The 19,563-nt window shown below is 40.4% G+C and overlaps 1 protein-coding gene across 3 annotated transcripts in view; it reads right to left on the reverse strand.

Moving 5' to 3' along the window:
- Nucleotides 1–1,599: 1,599 nt before the first annotated feature.
- The window catches only part of GSR (glutathione-disulfide reductase), a 49,407-nt gene continuing 31,443 nt past the window's right edge, over nt 1,600–19,563 (reverse strand). For 2 of the 3 annotated variants that reach the window (XM_036249971.1, XM_036249970.1), the window contains exons 6-13: nt 19,371–19,425; nt 17,990–18,089; nt 10,752–10,838; nt 9,536–9,694; nt 6,763–6,874; nt 5,196–5,327; nt 4,319–4,452; nt 1,600–2,053 (exon numbers count right to left, since the gene is read on the reverse strand). In XM_036249971.1, coding sequence (XP_036105864.1) covers nt 1,904–2,053; nt 4,319–4,452; nt 5,196–5,327; nt 6,763–6,874; nt 9,536–9,694; nt 10,752–10,838; nt 17,990–18,089; nt 19,371–19,425 — 929 coding nt within the window. In that variant the 3' untranslated portion in view covers nt 1,600–1,903. The remainder of the gene's footprint in view (nt 2,054–4,318; nt 4,453–5,195; nt 5,328–6,762; nt 6,875–9,535; nt 9,695–10,751; nt 10,839–17,989; nt 18,090–19,370; nt 19,426–19,563) is intronic. The other variant, XM_036249969.1, reaches the window with a different exon arrangement.

Consider the following 19,563-nt stretch of genomic DNA (forward strand, 5'->3'; position numbering starts at 1 on the left):
GGAAGGTACAGTGAGACAGATCTGGGGGAGAGCTTTCTGTAATGAAGGTACAGTGAGACAGATCTGGGGGAGAGCTTTCTGTAATGAAGACTGTTAGGTCCTATCACCTCACATCTATAGCAGGACTGATGAGAACACAGTCTGTGACTTGGAAAAAGTTCTTTTCATGTTGGTTTACTGCAGAAACAAACAGGCAGTGCAAAGGATACCTGAACAGAAAAAGTGCATGGCCAGAATAGAAGTGACTACTGGGCCCTCCCCTTTTCTTTACGGAGTCACATCCAAAGTTTGGAGTCACATCCAAAGTTTGGAGCCTGGGCACTGAGAAACCTGAGCTGTGGCTCATGACCTTGTAGGCTGGTGGGTATGAAGGGGGAGTGGTTGTGTTAGTCCGGTCCGAGTCCTGGTTTTTAGATACTTTTTTTCTACTGCAGTCATCACATAATCTAATTGCTGATGTGGTAACATTGTTTCACAGGCACTGGACCTTCTTGAAGTCAGTGTAGCAACCTGGCCACCACCAACTAGAAAGACATTCAGTAAAAGCTTAATGAAAGAAGACAGTAGCACTATGTCACTAATGAAAGCCATGGGAAAATGTACCTTACCTAGCTGGTAAAGGCTAATGGAAATAAAATGCTAAAAACCTGTGATTTCTAGACTGTTCTTCCAACTCAACCATTACATTTGCTAATGCTTCCTTTATACCTCTGGTCTTTATTTACAAAAGAGAAATTTCTTTTCTCCCACATAAGGCTTTAGGCCTTCTTAAGGTAGGCTCAGTGTTGGCATCTGATTCTCCAATGTGAAATGTTCTTAGAAAATGAACTGTGACCCATAAATTCGTAACAACAAATTTCATAAGAAGAAAAGGCTGTGATTCTATTTTCAAATTTTGGGAAACTGTTTTCAGAAAAAAATAATAAAATGACAAGAACACACAGAAAAATTGAAGTCTTTCACTGAACTATGAACTCTGAGCAGAGGAAGGGAATCCAAGTGTTTGAGTCCCTCTCCTTCTGGAATCTCTTCTAAAATGTCCCTCATTTATGTGACCAGCCTCCTCAAATCTTTCCCAAGTTTGATGTACTTCATCTCATAAAAGCAACAAAAAATGTTTAAATTTAATACAAAAGAAGGAATAAAATGAGGCCTATCTAGGCCTCTTGTGTTACATGTTTTTAGAGAAGGGCACACCCTTGAAGCAGCTTTGTAACATGCAGAGCACAGTACAGACTTAAAAAACAACAAAAGATTCTGTGCACTTGAATTACTTAAATGTGAACAGCTGCTGTCATCTTCCTCCATAAAAAATGGCAAAGCTAGACCTGGCCGGTGTGGCTCAGTTGATTGGGCATCATCCTGTGCACCAAAAGGTCGCTGGTTTGATTCCCAGTAAGGGCACATGCCCAGGTTGTAGGTTTGGTCCCCAGTCGGGATGTGTGCAAGGAGGCACCCGATTGATGGTTCTCTCTCCCATCAATGTTTCTCTCTCTCTCTCCCCCCGTCCACCCTCCCCCTTCCCCTCTCTAACATCAATTTAAAAAAAAAGTGGCAAGCTATATTCATCCAATTACATTAATTTAATTGTCGTTCATATAGTTTTACACTTGGGATGATGCTGAAACAAAAACAAAACAACCAGCTAACAGAGTTATTAATAAAAAACTTTAAAGTATGAATTATTGTGAGAAGCAATAAAATGAAAATCAATCTTGGATAACAAAACAGATTTCCAATTACATAAAAAAATTCTATTATTTACTGAAAAGTTCCACTATCAGAAGATCTTGATTACCATAAAGAAATACATAAAATGGAAACAGTTTAAGTAAATATGATTATTTGGTTCATTTCAGAAGGTCTACTGGTCCAACTGCTAGCCACACAAGTCTCTGAGTTTTTAACGAAGTGTGACCAGTTCTTCCGAAGAGGTAGGGTGAATGGCAACCGTGTTGTCGAAGTCGGCTTTTGTGGCTCCCATTTTTACTGCAACAGCAAAACCCTGCAGCATCTCATCGCACCCAATTCCTTGCATATGGATTCCAACCACCTGGGAAACAAAAGAGAAAGACACCTATTATCTAAAAACCTCTGAAAAGGCTTACTTCTCTAATGACAGAGCCTATAAGACCCACCTGTGTGGTGCTGCCTCAACTTCCCTTCACGGCCCATCTCACCACAGCCCTCCCCCAGGCTCTCGGCCTCGCTGGCTGCCGCTCTGTCCTGAGTACTCACCATGCTTTCATTTTTGCACAAATTGTTCACTCGGTCTGGACTATCTTTCCTTTCCTCTTTTAAGGGTTAAAGGCCATTTATCCTTCAGATAGCTATATATTCCTTCCCTACCAAGTTAAACTATCACATGGTCTCTCACTACCAATATTTCTCCACCATGGTTCTATCGCAATTGCAAAATTTTATTTTTCTATTTGGGGGCCAGACAGTGGCAGTTCATCTTTCCCAGCAGACTTTAATCTTTGGAGAAAGGTGACCCTATCTGCTTCTGCTCCCCACTCTATCTCTGTGGCCAAACACAATAATGGCCCTTAGGAAGCACTCCGTCCACACACGCTGGATGACTGCACAAAGACCAGAAAGGGGCATTTGTTTCAACTCACATTTTCCAGTGAAGGTTCTCACTATATTGTAAAACTATGAGTTAATGTTCACCTTCCTCTCTCTTGAAAAAGAAAAATCAATACACAAATATATATTTTTTAAAGTATATCTCAATTAAAAAAAACAAACATGATTTTAATATAATACAAATCATATTAAATATGCACTAAACAGCCAGATTTTTAAATATTATAATCTAAATTGAATTCACAACACCAGAGTTTCTGGTGATGACAGGAACGTCACATTATTCCTCTCCATATCCCAGTTCTTAGTCTTTTTACTTATTTTTATTTTTTGTTTATTTATTAATCCTCACCTGAGGATATTTTTCCATTGATTTTTAGATAGAGTGGAAGGGAAGGAGGGAAAGAGAGAGAGAAACATCGATGGATGGATGTGAGAGAGACATATTGATTGGTTGCCTCCTGCATGAACCCAGCCAGGGCCGGGAATTGAACCCGCGACCCTTCTGTCTGTGAGCCAACACTTTAACCAATGAGCCAAACTGTCCAGGGCTCAGTTCTTAGTCTTTTTTTTTTAATACTCCCCCGAGGACATTTTTCCATTTTTTGTTCAGATAGAGTAGGAGGGAGAGAGAAGAACTGGCCAGGGCTCAGTTCTTAGTCTTTATTAGACTGCCAGATAATGTTTATCAAAAGAATGAAAGATGAATGGTATGAAGAAATAACTGATATGGACCTGGCCAGTTTGGCTCAGCAGTTAGAGCGTCGGCCTGCGGTCCAGAGAGACCTGGGTTCGGTTCCCGCTAAGGGCATATATCTCGGATGCAGTTTGTCCCCAGCCCTGGTTGGGGTTGTGCAGGAGGCAACCAGTCAATGTTTCCCTCTCCCTTTCTCTCTCTCTTTCTCATTCTCTTCCACTCTATCTGAAGATAAACAGAAAAATATCCTCAGGTGAGGATTGAAAAAAACAAAACGATAATGACAGGTGTTGTCCAGGGTGTGGAGGAACTGGGACCCTCATATACGGCTGAGGGGAAGGTAAAATGGCAGCCACTTTGGAAAATAGTTTGGTAGTTCCTCAAAAAGTTAAACCAAAAAAAGATAATTTTACTGACTAAACTTCCTCTTCTTTTTTTTTTTATCCTCACCCGAGGACATTTTTCCATTTTTTGCACAGATAGAGTGGGAGGGAGAGAGAGGAAGAGAGAGAGAGAGAGAGAAACATCGACGTGAAAGGGACACATCGAGTGGCTGCCACCCGCACGACCAACCAGGGCCGGGGACAAACTGCAACCGAAGTACATGCCCTTAGCGGGAACCGAACCCGGGTCTCTTCGGACCGCAGGCCGACGCTCTAACCGCTGAGCCAAACCGGCCAGGGCTAAACTTCCTCTTCTTTACTGATTGGTTATATTAAGTTTATCTTGCATTAAATTCTCACACTTAACAATATTTCTGAGTTTCCTATCTATTCTGGCCTATCAGTCAAGGACAGCGAGCTTTTTGTGGTTTTCGACCTTTCCCCCTAATGTCTGTGGTTGAACCTTCTTTCTAAATGAAATATTATGAAGAACCTCAATATACACACAGATAGATAAAAATGGGACCACACCAGTTGAATCAGGGAAGGCTTAACTACTTGGTCTCCTCTTCCCTCCCCACCTAACCAAAATGCCCCATCCCTTCCAACCTTGAGAAGTCCGTCTTTAGCTTACTGGGTTTTCCCATACCTTCTCCTCTTTATTAGCACAAACCATCTTCATCACACACTTTGTTTTCCTTTTGGTGACTGCGTGATACATTGGGGTAAAGGTGGTAGCATAGATCTTCACATTTTCTTTTCCATACTTAAAAATGGCTTCATCTATAATGTACAGGGAAAAAAGCATCTATCAAAAAACCAAGCAATTCCACTGACCTATCAAAGAGCAAGAAATACAGAACCTCAATCAAATCAGGAAGAACTATCAAACAAAACCACAATGAGCGACATGTACAAAATAAATGTTGATGTCATGAAAGATAAAAGACTGAGGAATTTTGTCTCAGTTAAAGGAGACCAAAGAGGCACAAGAACTAAATACAGTGCAGTGTATTATCCTGGACTGAATGCTGGACTTGGGGGGCGGGGGGATGTTAAAAATGATACAATTTGAGTTAACTGGCAAAATCTGAATAAGGTCTAAAGTTTAGATAATATTGTATCAATTTAAATGTTCTCGTTTGAAAATTGTACTGTGCTTCTGTAAGGGAACAGCCTGTTCTTTGGAAATAGATACTGAAGTGTGTGTGTGTGTAAAGATAATGACAACGTAAGTATATTAAGGGTGTTCAGAAGTCCTCTGTGTTATTTTTATAATTTTTCTTTAAATCAAAATTAGTTCAAATAAAACTGTCAAAGAAATAGACAGGGTGGTGTGGGGAAAAGGACTTATACTCTCAAAGTGGTAGTAGTTGGGGAGCAAATTGGAACAGTGACAAGAGCTAACCAAAAAGAAGTGTAACTTGGGGGACTGAGATAGATTTAGCCAGCTGACAGACACCTAGTTTAAAGTTGGGGGATGGAAGGAAGGAAACCATAAATGATCTTCATTTTTAAATATCTACCTTCTGTGAGTCCCACTGTGCCAATAGGGGGATGGCTGAAGACCACTGTGGGGATGTTGTCATAATCTAATTTGGAATCTTCTTTGCATTCAAAAAGTCTATGGGCAAGTTTTCGGCCAGCAGCTATGGCAACTGCAAAGATATTTTGAAATCAGTGGTTAGCTTATCACTCATTTTAACACAGCAGAATTGTTTTAATCATTTAGCCATCTGGCTTAACATACTACTTCTGACAAAGCTTTACACCAATGCTCATTATAGTACCTAGTTCAATATAATGAAGACATATCAATGCCTTGAATAACAATTCAAAACTAGAAGCTTATTCAATTACGACAAAAAGAAAAAAAAAGACACATTTCTAAGTTCCCAATCACCTGGCAGTTACCTACTTAATGAGGATATACATTAGCTTTCTGATTCACTATTTATTGAGCAAACTATATTACTTTGGAGCATCTTCGGTTCTACTTTATAATCATATTCAGTTCACACTAATATTTTAACATTTATTTTAAAAATTATTTTATTTTTTATTTTCCATCCATTTTTATATATATAGAGAGAAACATTGATGTGAGAGCAGAATATCAATCAGCTGCCTCCTGCACAACCCCTAACAGGGATCAAGCCCACAACCCAGGCATGTGCCCTGACTGGGAATCAAACCAGCAACCTTTCAGCGATGGAATGAATGATGCTCTGCCAACTAAGCCACACTGGACAGGGCTTTTTTTTTTAAGTTTATTCTCCTTAGCCTATTTTTATTCATAAGTCTTTTAGAATAAATGCCCGCGTTCAATAAAAGTATCAGTTATTAATTTTATTGATTTCAAATTGACAGGGTTTTCCCTCACCCCCTAAATACGGTATCAGTAGGATACATAAGAAATTTCTTCATGTTGACATCATTTTCAACTGTTAGATTATGTTTTGAAGTTTTGAAGCTTTGCCTGTTATTTTGCTTTTGAGAGAACGTCCTAAAGATGCCAAAAGGCTTTGAGTGTGTAGCTGGGAAGTTTCCATCCTGAGGTAAGACCAGAGTTATTTTGGAATGGCTAGTGAGGTCCCATAAAGGATGGAGCGAAAGCAGATGGAGTGGTGCTGATAGCAGATAGAAGTGGGACCAACAGCTTGAAAATGTGTCTGTTAACTCAGGAAGTAGGATGAGGTATGGCATTCAGAGGAAGAGGGTCAGTCTTGGTTGTAACAAGACTAAATAGTCATATAAAAATCCCACGCTAAATTACTTCTTCCCAAAGCCACTTCCTTCCTTCCACTGTCAACCACACATACACATATTCTAACTTACAGCATTCTTCAGAGGGTGACTATATCATCTATATACACATTTCAGTCTTCATTAAGCATTTTTAAAGTAAAAATGAATATTATTCAGAAAATGTCAAGCACCCAACCAACATCTATTTCAATGCATTTTTATCATTTTGATGACATAAAGACACTCATCCTTTTGACTTTGCTTAAGCTGATTTGACTGTGAACTACTCAGCAGTTTTATACAACACACAGAGCCTCCCGTACCCAAGAAAAGAAGAAACATTACCTGGAGTAAGAAGAGCTTTTCCACATACATCTCCAACTGCATAGATGCCTTTTACGTTAGTATTCTGGAATTCATCTACGATGATGTGACCTTTGTCATCAGTTTGAATCCCCTAAAATCGTGAAGGGACAGCATGTAAATATTTAGCCTATCCACAAAAAATGGCAGATCAAATCCCTGGATCTACCTCATTTCAGGCACCTTGTTAGCCTGAATCTCTAAGAACTACAAGATTCAACCGCAAGATGAAATGCACCTTAGCAAATTGGTAAGTTTCTTATATTTTGCTAATTTTAAAAGAAATATTTTATCCAAGTTTGAGGTGTTTTAACAGGATTTGACATTGCAAATGTACAACTCAGCTGGCCAGATAAAATGAAAAGGAGTCACTCAACCAGCAGACGTGCGACTCGCTATGCCCGGGAGTCCCTTTAGGACAGTGCTTTCCGACTCCTCCCTCTGCAGCACTCCTCCTGCGGTACTCCAGCTCCCACTGTACCGAAGCAGTCAGCAAGAGCAGATTTGTTTGAAGCTTACCATTTATCTTTATAAAATCCAAGCAAATTTTGCATTCTACTCTAAAACATACTGCTATTTCCTTTAACCAAATTTTCCCCCCAATATATTGAGTCAAATTTTTGCTCCAAGATGTGTCGTGCTTATCTTGTGGCTTTCTAGATCCCAGGTGTATGTACTCCTATATAACAAATAGGAGGTGGGTAGCTTACAGGTTAAGATTGTATTACCTTTGAAGCCAGTTAGATCTGGGTCCAAATCCCAGCTCTGCCATTATGAGCTACGAGACCTTGTATATCCACCTATTTATCAACAAGTATTTGAACATCGAATACAAATGAAGCATTAACCTAGTCACTATGAATACAGTGGTAAGTAATACAGATATCCTCCTGGCTCCACAGAGTTTACAGCCATGAATTATTTATTAGCTCTGTGCTCCCAGATTCCTCATCCTTACATCTCAAAGAGTTGTTGGCAAGATTCAATTAAGTTAGTAACATGTTGACAAGACCTACACATAGGAATCATTCGATCTGCATTACAAATATAGATCTTAACATTAAATGAGATGAAAAACCTTGCCTCTTTGTATTACAATTCAACAAATATAGTTGAAAACTAGACCTGCCAATGCCTATATCTGTACAAAGGCAAAACATCACTTGAAGGGTAAAAACCTGAATGACTAGTTTTGTTAATATTAAATCGATTTTACTAAATGTTACTGAACAGTAAGATTAAAAACAAGTAAAATATCTTAGAGATATATATTTTAATGCTGAAAAATGCCTTTTATAGAAATAAAAAATGAATCTACATTATAACAGATATTATTAAATAGTAGAACATAAAATCAAAATATTATATACTTCTCCAGAGGCTCCATTTAATGTATACACCTCAAACATAAAATATCTATTATTACTAGAAAGGTAGTTTAGCATCTCAAAAACGTCATCATCGCTACCACCAACAGCAGCTCATTAACATTTACTGAGTTTATACTATAAGGTGAAATCTCAGCTAATTACTTTGCATGTACTTTTTCATTTACTCTTCTCTTTAAAATCAATAAGGCAAGTACTATTATTATTCCCACATTTATATGAAGCAATTCAAACTTAAGAGTAATTATGCTGCTTGCTTAATAAGGCCATGCAACTGGTCAGTAATAGAACTAAGGTTCAAACCTGGGTCAAACGCTGGGATCCATGGCCCAAGCTACTCTACTAGACTTTCCTTCAAAATTTAAAAGCACAAACAAGAGCCCTGGCCAGTCTTGCTCAGTGGTTAGAGTGTTGGCCTGTGGACTGGAGAGTCCCGGGTTCAGTTCCTGCTCAGGGCACATACCTCAGTTTGTCCCGCAACCGCAACTGGGGCCATGTGGGTGGAAACCAGTCGATGTGTCTCTCTCTCACATCGATGTTTCTCTCTCTCTCTCTTCCCCCTCTCTACCTCCCACTCTTTCTGAAGTTAAATGCAAAAAAAAAAAAAAAAAATGTCCTCAGGTGAGGATAAAAATCAATCAATAAATAAAAGCACAAACAAGAATTCTACTTATAACACTGATAGATCAGCTTCACATCTATTCCCATTTCCAAGTGCCACAATGTCCATGATTTACCCCAGCTATCAGGATTAGAGCTGCAGACAATGAGGAATAATTATAGGGCTTTAAAGAGACAAGTATCTCGCCCTGGCCAGTTTGGCTCAGCGGTTAAAGCGTCGACCTGCGGTCCGGAGAGACCCGGGTTCGGTTCCCGCTAAGGGCATGTACTTCGGTTGCAGTTTGTCCCCGGCCCTGGTTGGTCGTGCGGGTGGCAGCCACTCGATGTGTCCCTTCACGTCGATGTTTCTCTCTCTCTCTCTCTTCCTCTCTCTCCCTCCCACTCTATCCGTACAAAAAATGGAAAAATATCCTCAGGTGAGGATAAAAATAAATAAATAAATAAATAAAGAGACAAGTATCTTTAATAGTAAAAAGAAAATCTGTAAGAAAGAGGCTAATCAGGAAACTGCTAGACAATCTAGATTAGAGGTTGCAGAGACCTGATCTAGGGTGATGGCACTAAAAAGAAGAACCTTTTAAATTCAAAGCAGCAGCAATGGGATTTGAGGACAAACTGGAGGTAAGAATAAAGAAAAAACAAAACTCCAATAGAACCCACCAAAGTTTGGGGGGTCTGGAGGGTAGGGGGGAACACAGAGCTACTCAGAGATTCAAGAATGTTTTGAGCAGACTAAATTAGCTTACCAGTTTGTTTAAATTCAGGCCCTTGGAATTTGGGTCCCGCCCAATGGCCCAGAGCAGGCAGTCAACATCTGGAATCGTGGTCAAGGTGGGTTTCCTACCAGGAACTGAAGTAACCACGGAGAGTTCCAAGCCCGAAGAAGTTTTTTTAACTTCCTTGACCTATTGGCAAATAAATGTGTTAACTTCGGGGGAGGGAGGGAGAGAGAAAAGAAAGCAAAGACAAAACTGAAATTTTTATCATTTAAAAATCCTCAGAATCCTACATGTGAATCTCACATGCTGACACATTATTTCTTCCCCAAGGCCACCAACCCAGAACTCCTAGGAGTCAAGACTGTTTCTCAGTTGCCCTCAATCATCCAGCCAATGTTGCCAGAAAGGTTAGTTCACCTGCCCTCCTAATGCTTCAGCTTAAAAACAAAGTATCCTAAACTGCAACTTTAAAAACTGGGATAAGATTTTAACTCATAAATCTAAGCACAGTGCTTTGCAACTGGAGTATGGGGAAGAGGAAATGGGCTATAGCTGCACCACTGAGGAATCTTCTCACTCTGCACAATCATTGCTCCTCCCTGGACATCCTTAACCAGCATGGGAGGGGACAGTAAGAATTAGGTCAGGGGAGTGGTGCTCTTGTACAGTTCAGTGAACATTCCAAATGATTCTGATGTTGACCCCACCACCAATCTAGCACTTTCACATCCCCATTTACTATTTTACTTGATACGGCCTATGTTGAGAGGGTGAAGCTAATTTAAGGAAAAGTAATCACTTTTATAAGACTAATGCTCCAGAAAAATTCTGACATTTTGGCGATTCCCTGAGATGTAAAGCACTTTGTAATTCTTTCCATCTGCAAAATCCAAAAGGGTGTGCTTTAAAAAACAGACTCCCTAATATTTCCTGAAAAATAAATATAAACCTAAAAAATAAGAATGTTCAATAAGGCATCTAAGCACAAAAAATTAGTTTTAATTTTAATTAAACTAAATTCAACTACCAGATTTCTAACCTTTTATACCTTGACTTCATTAATTCATTAATGAGAAATATAGCATCTTAGAATAAAGAAAAGGACTGGTAGTACTCTAGGAAGGAATCAAGTGACTAGACAAGAGTTTGTACTTATAAAACAAATGGAGTGAAGCCAAAGCACAAAGTGGGATTCATGACAGACAAGACTAAGGGGCTGCAGGTGTGCCCTGGTTGGTCATACCTGTGAGAACTTCAGGACCTCTATGCCAGCATTCTCCAGCTCTTCAGTGCAGTTGGAACTGATTATTGAATCAAAATTTCTAAGTACCTGTATACAAACAGAGGCAGCAGAGGGATGGTGGTAGGAAAGGAAAAAAAAAACTTGATTAAAGTTATGCTACTAACTTGGGAGGGAAATTTCATTATCCTCCTTCTTATCTCCTTCGTCATTCCTGGTTATACTGTGAGTACAGCTTTTAAAAAATATATATTTTAAAATTTATTTTAGAGAAAGAGGAAGAAAGAGGGAGAGATAGAAATATCGATGAGAGAAAAACATTAATTGGCTGCCTCCTGCATACCCCACTACTGGGGATCGAGCCTGAAACCCAGGCATGTGCCCTGACCAGGAATTGAACCAGCGACCTCCTGGTGCATGGGATGTGTTCAACTGAGCCACACTGGCCGGGTGGGACTGCAGTTTTAATAAATCTATTTTCCTATGTCACCACCCATGTCTGTATTATATCTGACTTCACCAACTGCTGCTTTAGAGTTAAATAGATAGGCAACCTTCAGGCCTCCACTGCCTTCACCATGTCCTTTCCTCCCAAGTTTGTTTCTCTTTTCCATAAGTTTAGGGACCAGAAATTCTTTCCCCTTTCAGTATTCAAAGGCCAGCGTTTCCTCTGATATGATGTAAAGAAGATTCTTTAGTAACATCTCCTTATCTAGGCAGAAAAATCAATAGCATCGTTTTGGAGATTTCTTTCTTTCTTTTTTTAAAAATATGTTTTTATTGATTTTTTAGAGAGAAAGGAAAGGATAGAAACATCGATGTGAGAAACATCAACTGGCTGCCTCATGCACGCCCCCTACTGGGGATCGAGCCCAAAACCTGGGCATGTGCCCTGACCAGGAATCAAACTGGGACCTCTCAGTCCATGGGATGATGCTCAATCCACTGAGTCATACCAGCGGGGTGAGATTTCCTTTTTATACTAGTCTTACTATTTAAGATCTCAAACTATTTTAGGGTTCTAAATTTGGTAAATATGGAATTCATTTCCATTAAAGTTCCCGACAAAGTTGAAAACATTATGTCTTTTATTCTGAAATGCTAGGTGTTCTAGAGAATGTCTGTCTATTCATCCACCTACAGTTACTTACCCTGAAATCCTTCTAATGATCTTTTTTTTTTCCTTTAATCCTCACCCAAGGATATTTTTCCATTTATCTTCAGATACAGTGGGAGGGAAGAAAGAAGGGAGAGAGAGAGAGAGAGAGAGAGAGAGAGAGAGAGAGAAACATTGATGTGAGAGAGACACATCCATCGGTTGCCTCTCGCTTGACCCTGACCAGGCCAGGGACGAACTGCAGCCAAGGCATGTGCCCTCGGCTGGAATCAAACCTACAACTCTTTGGTCCAGAGGCTGAAGCTCTAACCACGGAGCCAAACTGGCCAGGGCCCTTCTAATGATCTTATGGGGTACAAAACGTTATGCTCATTTTTTTCAGATGAAGAAGCTGAGGCTCCAAGAAATGGAGTGATTCTTAGAAAGTATTAGAGCCAGGACTGAAACTGAACTCAATCTGATTCTTCAGATCAAGTTCTCTCCATGACATTATGTGCTTGCTTCTTCCGTCATATAGTCCTGGAGGCCATTTAAAGGCACTGGAGAGAGCATCTGAGACCTTGCTCTCCAGCATATGTCATCATTGAGTTTGGCTCAAATAAACTCATAAAAATTCAATAAAATAGCCCTGGCCGCTTTTGCTCAGTGGTTAGAGCATCGGTCCGCACACCAGAGTGTCCCGGGTTCGGTTCCCGCTAAGGGCACATACCTTGGCTGCAGTCTGTCCCATCCCAGTTGGGGTCGTGTGGGTGGCGACCAGTCGATGTGTCTCTCTCACATCGATGTTTCTCTCTCCCTCTCTCTTCCTCCCTTTCTCCCTCCGGCTCTATCTGAAAATGCATAAAAAAAAAAAAAAATTCAATAAAATAGCCCTGGTTGGTTTGGCTTAGCAGCTAGAGCCTTGGCCCAAGGACCAAAGGGTTACAGGTTCGATTCCTAGTCAAGGGCATATGCCTGGGTTGCAGGCTGATCCCTGGCCACTGGGGTCGTGTGGGAGGCAACCAACTGATGTGTCTCTCTCACATCGATGTTTCTTTTTTTTTTTTTTTTTTATCCTCACCTGAGGACATTTTTCCATTTTTTGTACAGATAGAGTGGGAGGGAGAAAGAGGAACAGAAAGACAGAGAGAGAAACATCGACGTGAAGGAGACACATCGAGTGGCTGCCATCCACATGACCAACTAGGGCCGGGGACAAACTGCAACCGAGGTACATGCCCTTAGCGGGAACCGAACCCAAGTCTCTCCAGACCGCAGGCCGACGCTCTAACCGCTGAGCCAAACCGGCCAGGCTCACATCGATGTTTCTCTCTTTCTCTCCCCACCTCCCTCCCTTTCACTCTAACTAAAAATCAATGGAAAAATATCCTCGAGTGAGGATTAACAACAACCAAAAACAAAAAAAAATCAATAAAATGAAGGCACTGGAACCTCTAAGAACTGACCACTGTCTGCCTATCAGGGTAGACAACTTCTGCTCCAGTACCCCTTGTAGGCCTATAGATCCTGGGAAGGCAAAGAGAACATGAGAGAATGAAGATAGAGAAAGCCCCTCTCTTATCACATCGGTCAGTTCAATTATTAGTGTCACTAAATGGGGAGTGAAGAGATAGGACCTCTTCATATTCTCAGAATCAAGGTTCATTAATCTGCCCTCCATATCTATGGAAACACTTTATTTTTTAGTTGAGTTCAGAATACCAAGTTGAGGTAGGATGTTCAGGGCAATTGATAAGTTTTATCTCCCAAGGCATTTACATATTCTTTAACATTGCTTTTATAACAATATTCTCTTGCCCCGGCTAGTTTGGCTCAGCAGTTAGAGCATCGACCCATGGACAGACGAGTCCTGGGTTTGATTATCGGCCCCAGTCGGGGTCATGTGGAAGGCAGCCAATGAATGTATATCTCCCACATCGATCAATGTCTGTCTGTCTGTCTGTCTCTCTCTCCCCCTCTTCCCCCCACTCTTTCTAAAAATCAATGGAAAAATATCGAGAATTTAAAAAAAAATTAAAAGCAAAACTATATTCTCATACTTCACCTTTTTCATAGCATTCACTTAGTCTTTGTCAGAATGCTATCGTATTTTACATTAGTAGACATGCAGTGAGTGTCTGTTTTGATAAGATTTACTCTAAAAGGTGCAAGGAGGATACAAATAGCATACGGACACCTCTGTGCCCTTTCCAGTGGAAGAGAAAGACATGTGACTCTTATAAACTAAATTGAGGTCAACAATGTAAATCACCATTCATTCTATCAGCAAATATTAAGCTCTACAATGTGGAAGACATAAAGTATCAGAATAAAAAAATTAATGTAAAGGACGAACAGATAAGGTGGTTTATAAAAGACAGAAATTATACAGAAGAGAGCAGGAACGGTTTCATGGAGAATGGGGCATTTGCACCGGCTCTCGATGATTTGGGAAGGGGAAGCAGAAGAGTCCATATAAATATAAGGAGATGGGACCAGGGTACAGATGGGGAATAGCAAGCAGGCTGGTTTGAATGGAAGAAATTTGAGAAAACAAAGTGGCAAATAGGCAAGAGAACAGGGGCCTTCTGGAAAACAGGGGCCATGTCTGATGAGATTGCTTTTATGAGGGTTCAGTATATACTTGGAGTGATGTTCAAACCCAACAAATCACAATAGCTGATCAAGATACCAGTAAATACTATATTTATGGAGGACTTGGTGGTGATGATGACAGAGGTGATAATGACCCTGGTGATGAAATGATAGGGGTGATGGAAGAGGAAGAGGATACTCAGTGGGAAAGGTGGATTTTTGGAAAGAAAACAGAAAATCCACACTTTTCTACACATTATTGGTGAAAGTCTATCTTAATTCTTCTTAAGGTATGCAGGCAGCCTCAAAGATGGTATGAATCATGGGAAGATTATGGAATTGATAATGAAGGAGAATTAGGAGTCAGCTAAACTAATTAAAGAAGGCAATGAATCGAATGAGATGTGATCAGGCCTCTTTCACACAAAAGACACAATTAAAGACAAGTAAAACTAGTAACAAGGAAACAACCTAAGGTATGTAACTAACCTGCAGAACCCAGTGACACTGGATAGATTAACCGATAGTATTAATTTAAGTAGACCTGTAAGATTTAAAGAGCATTTGGAGTCACATCAATGTGTCTGTCTCTCTCTCTCTCTCACACACTAACTCTCTGTCTACCTCCCTCCCTTCCATATTGGCACTTATATGAATAAGCAATGTCTTTAGCGTCTAATATCCCTAGAGATAAATATCATTATCATTTGTTAATTTTCACTTAAGATGCTGAAATAGCCCTGGCCAGTTTGGTTCAGCGGTTAGAGCATCGGCCTGTGGTCCAGAGAGACCCGGGTTCGGTTCCCACTAAGGGCACGTACCTCGGTTGCACTTTGTCCCCAGCCCTAGTTGGTCGTGTGGGTGGCAGCCACTCGATGTGTCCCTTTTACATCGATGTTTCTCTCTCCCTCCCACTCTACCTGAACAAAAAATGAAAAATGTCCTCGGGTGAGGATTAAAAGAAAAAAAGATGCTGAAATAGCTATTCTTTGCTTGCCCTTATGAAGTGCCATGAGTATGAAAATGATACCACCTTGAGTTAATTAGGAGCCATATGAATTCTATAGTATAGCATCATTAAAATAAGAAATAGAACTGACATAATAATTAGTCTACCTTTTTGCTACCAAGATTTTTGTCCTTTTTAAAAAATAGTTCAATATTATTTCCAGTTGGATTACAATGTTCTTTTGACGGCTTTCATTACTGCCCTAGGGAGACTAGTGTTTAAAATAATAGTTGTGCCTGGCCGGTGTGGCTCAGTGGTTGAGCATCAACCCATGCACCAAGAGGTCACCAGTTTGATTCCTAGTCAAGGCACATGCCCAGGTTGTGGGCCAAATCCCCAGTGGGAGGCATGCAGGAGGTGGCCAATCGATATTCTCCTCCATCAATGTTTCTGTTTCTGTCTCTCTCTCTCCCTCTCCCTCTCCCTTCCTTTCTCTTTCTAAAATCAATAAAGAAAAAAAATTTTAAAATAAATAAAATAAAATAATAGTTGTTACCATCTAGCAGCTTTTCTTTTCTCATAGGAAACCTTTCTTCCTCTAGCAATGTCTTTGTTATAACACACATGCAACATACCCCAGGCAGGGTAAAGGTGGAAAGGGAGTGGTCATGAGTAATTTATAGGCTATTTCTACAATCGAGTTACACTGGAACAGGGAGAAGAGGGAGAATGAGCCTGATGTATTGGGTGGGGATGGGGCAGGGCAGGAAGTCCCAGTAGATATGGCTCTTAGCAAACTGGCCCCTTTTCCATATGCAGGAAATGAACCACTCTACTGATAAGCTGCTGCAGTTTATTTGCTTATTTATATATTAGATTCAGCCTAGTTATCCCTCTGCCTTCCTCCTTCCTTCCAATTTGCTGGCTATATTCCAGCAATGCAAAAACAACATTTACCTATGAAAAACATTATTCAGGACACAAATCTCCTAGGGGTTAATTATACAACAAGTCTCAAAGCCAAAAAGAAAGTTCCTTGGAGTACACATTGACGAAGCTGATCAGGTTCCCTCATCTGCCTCCATTTGCTCAAATAATCAAGAATTTGAACCATAGCATCTGACTGGTCAGGGATCTGATAAATCCTGTTACAAAGCATTAAATGACTTGCCCAAGTCACACACCTGTTAGGGGCAGCCAAATTCTTGGGCCAACTCTCCTATGACTGTCCCACACTAGGTCCCTGTACGCCCCCATACTGCCCCCACAACCCATTGGTGCTAAGTCACAAGTAATAAAAAAACAGACAGAGACTGGCTGCTGTGGCTCAGTGGTTGAACGTCGACCCGTGCACCAAGAGATCGTCAGTTCGATTCCCGGTCAGGACACATGCCCAGGTTGTGGGTCCAATCCCCACTGGGGGCATGCAGGAGGTGGCCAATGAATATTCTCTCTTATGATGTTTCTATCTCCCTTTCCCTTCCTCTTTCTCTAAAAGCAATAAAAAAAATTAAAAAACAAAAACAGAGCAACACTTCATCATTAGTGACAAAATGCAGAAAAAATGCTGTCCTGGGCTTCTGAGACCTTAGTTGACTCTGTTTTAATACTAATTAGCACTTACTAAACCTCTGTTGGCCTTAAAGTGAAGTTCAAGCAGATGATCTATGGGCTTCCTTTATTTTTATTTTTTTTGTGTGGTAAAAAATGTGTAACATTGAATTTACCAACATAACCACTTCTAAGTGTACAGTTCCAAAGTGTTAAGTACACTCCTATGGCTATGCTGATCCCCAGAGCTTTTTTCTCTTCAAAAACAGAAACTATAGCTATTAAACAACGTCTCCCCATTTCCTCCTCCTCCCAGCCCCTGGCAGCCACCCCCACTCCACTCTCTGTTTCCATGAGTCTGACTACTCTAGATACCCTCAGAGAAGTGAAATAACATAGTATTTGTCTTTTTGTGACTGGTTGATTTCATTTAGCATGCCCTCGAGGTTCATCCACATTGTAACAGGTCAGAATGCCATTCCTTTCTAAGGCTGAATGATATTCCATTATATGAATACACTACATTATGCTTATCCATTCATCCACCAATGAACACTGGGTCGCTTCCACCTCTTGACTATTGCGAATAATGCTGCCATGAATATTGGTATGTAAGTATTTTTGATATTTTTCCTTTTAAGGCAAAGAACTTAGTTGACTGAGTGTTAAAAATCCAGTACTGCCTGATCATATGAAATTGATTTCCAGAAAAAGAAATTGAACTGATATAGTCTGTTCAATTTAGCTAATATTTATATTGAAGCTTGCATGTCTCCTTATTAAGGCATCTGACACTATCTATTACTTCATGATGAAAATACCAACCAGTTTGATGAAATCAAAATCATTATTATCAACTAGCAGGTGGCAGCTGGGAAGGACATAAGGCTGAACTCCAATGGCATCTATGCAGCCCCCCATGGAACACAGTAGCCAACCTCCACATGCTTCACACCCTAGTCTTTAATGACAACATAAGAGAAGATTCCCACTGTAGATTTTTAAAAAGATTAACATCAAGGAAAGAAAAGGCAAAAGGACAGAGTTTACCTTGTCATGCCGTATCATGAGTGATGTCTTAGAACCCAGGGCAGAAAGGATTCCGGCTATCTCCACAGCGATGTATCCTGCGCCAACAATAACACTGCGGCTGAAGTGAGAACACGGGGTCGGTATGTTTAAATAAAGCTTATTTTAGAATAATTTTAGATTGACAGGAAAGTTGAAAAGCTAGTACAGAGAAGCCCTGTACATCTCTGCCCGTTTTTTCTTCAAGTTAACATCTTACATAACCATGGTACCATTGTCAAAACTAAGAAATTGACATTGGTACAATTTGAATGAGTTCATTTAAATTCATTTATTGCTAGCAATGCGAGTTTAACAACTGATTTTAAAATGTTTAATGGACAGATATCTATATAATAAAACATCTTGGAGGGAAAGACTGGATTGAATTATGTTATCTAAGCAAGATGAGTCGTGACCACACATCATATTATTTCACCCTAAAACCAAACGGTACAGGATGGATCACGAGGGAAGAAAAGCTGTTCTCTAACATGTTTCCATGCCCTGCAGACAGCAAACCTAAAAAGGCCATTTTCTTGAAGTCAAAAGACTGCCTGGTCTGCATATCTTAACAGGACACCTTCACTGCAGCTATGCAACGGCAAAGAAGCCCTCGTGTCCTGCATTAACTGTGGCTCCAGGTGAATTCAGGTAAAGGTAAAGGGCATGAATTTTTAGCCACCCTCTCCTGCTCCCCCATGAAAGCCTTTATAAAAGCACACATTTAAGACCTCAAATTGGAGTGGCAGCACCCATTAATGGAACAGCAGAGTTGAGCTGCTGACTCCAGACTGTTTATTCAGGAGATCAAGTCTCTACCCTAGAAAGCCTGCAAATTGGCAGCTTCTTCAAGTTAGGGAAAGTCTTCCTCATTATCTTTTTCCTCTCTGTGTATCTAAACCCATGACAGAGGTTTACTAAGGTTATTTGGACAAACACATAGAAAGAACGATATCAGAAAATTTCTTTTCGTGAGACTGACAGAGTCTTCATTTATGGAGAGCCCTCTGCACCAGCTGCTCTGAAAACCAGAAACAGTTACTCGAGACACATTATCAATTGATGTGGTATCAAGTTGAAGACAGAAGATACTTTTAGGGCTTTACTATTCTTCAAAACCATCCTGTGTTTGATTCTGGCTCTAAAAATTCTACAGTGGCCTTTGATCAAAGGCATGAAAGATCTGAGTCACTTAATGAGGGGTACAAGTGAATGATACCCAACGTCATAAAAAGAGAAGAGGTGGGAGAACAGAATCAGGAAATGCCTGCATTTAATAGCTGGGGGTGGAGAGGGAGAAATGTCAGCAGGAAAGACTGAGGGAGAATGAACACTGAGGTCAGGAAGGACACCAGCTTACCGAGGCAATTCTTCCAACTGAAAAAATCCATCGCTGGTTATTCCTAGGCCGGCACCTACGTAGGAAAATGCAATATAGACGGCACAGACTGAGCTTTCTCTTGGAAAACAATCATAACATTTTATGCAAAACCCAATACTTCCTCAGCTATCACACTCTCTGTTTTGACAAGTTTTTTAAAAGTCCTCACTTG

The sequence above is a fragment of the Molossus molossus genome, unplaced genomic scaffold (assembly GCF_014108415.1).
Source record: "Molossus molossus isolate mMolMol1 unplaced genomic scaffold, mMolMol1.p scaffold_m16_p_9, whole genome shotgun sequence".
NCBI classification, from domain to species: Eukaryota; Metazoa; Chordata; class Mammalia; order Chiroptera; family Molossidae; genus Molossus; species Molossus molossus.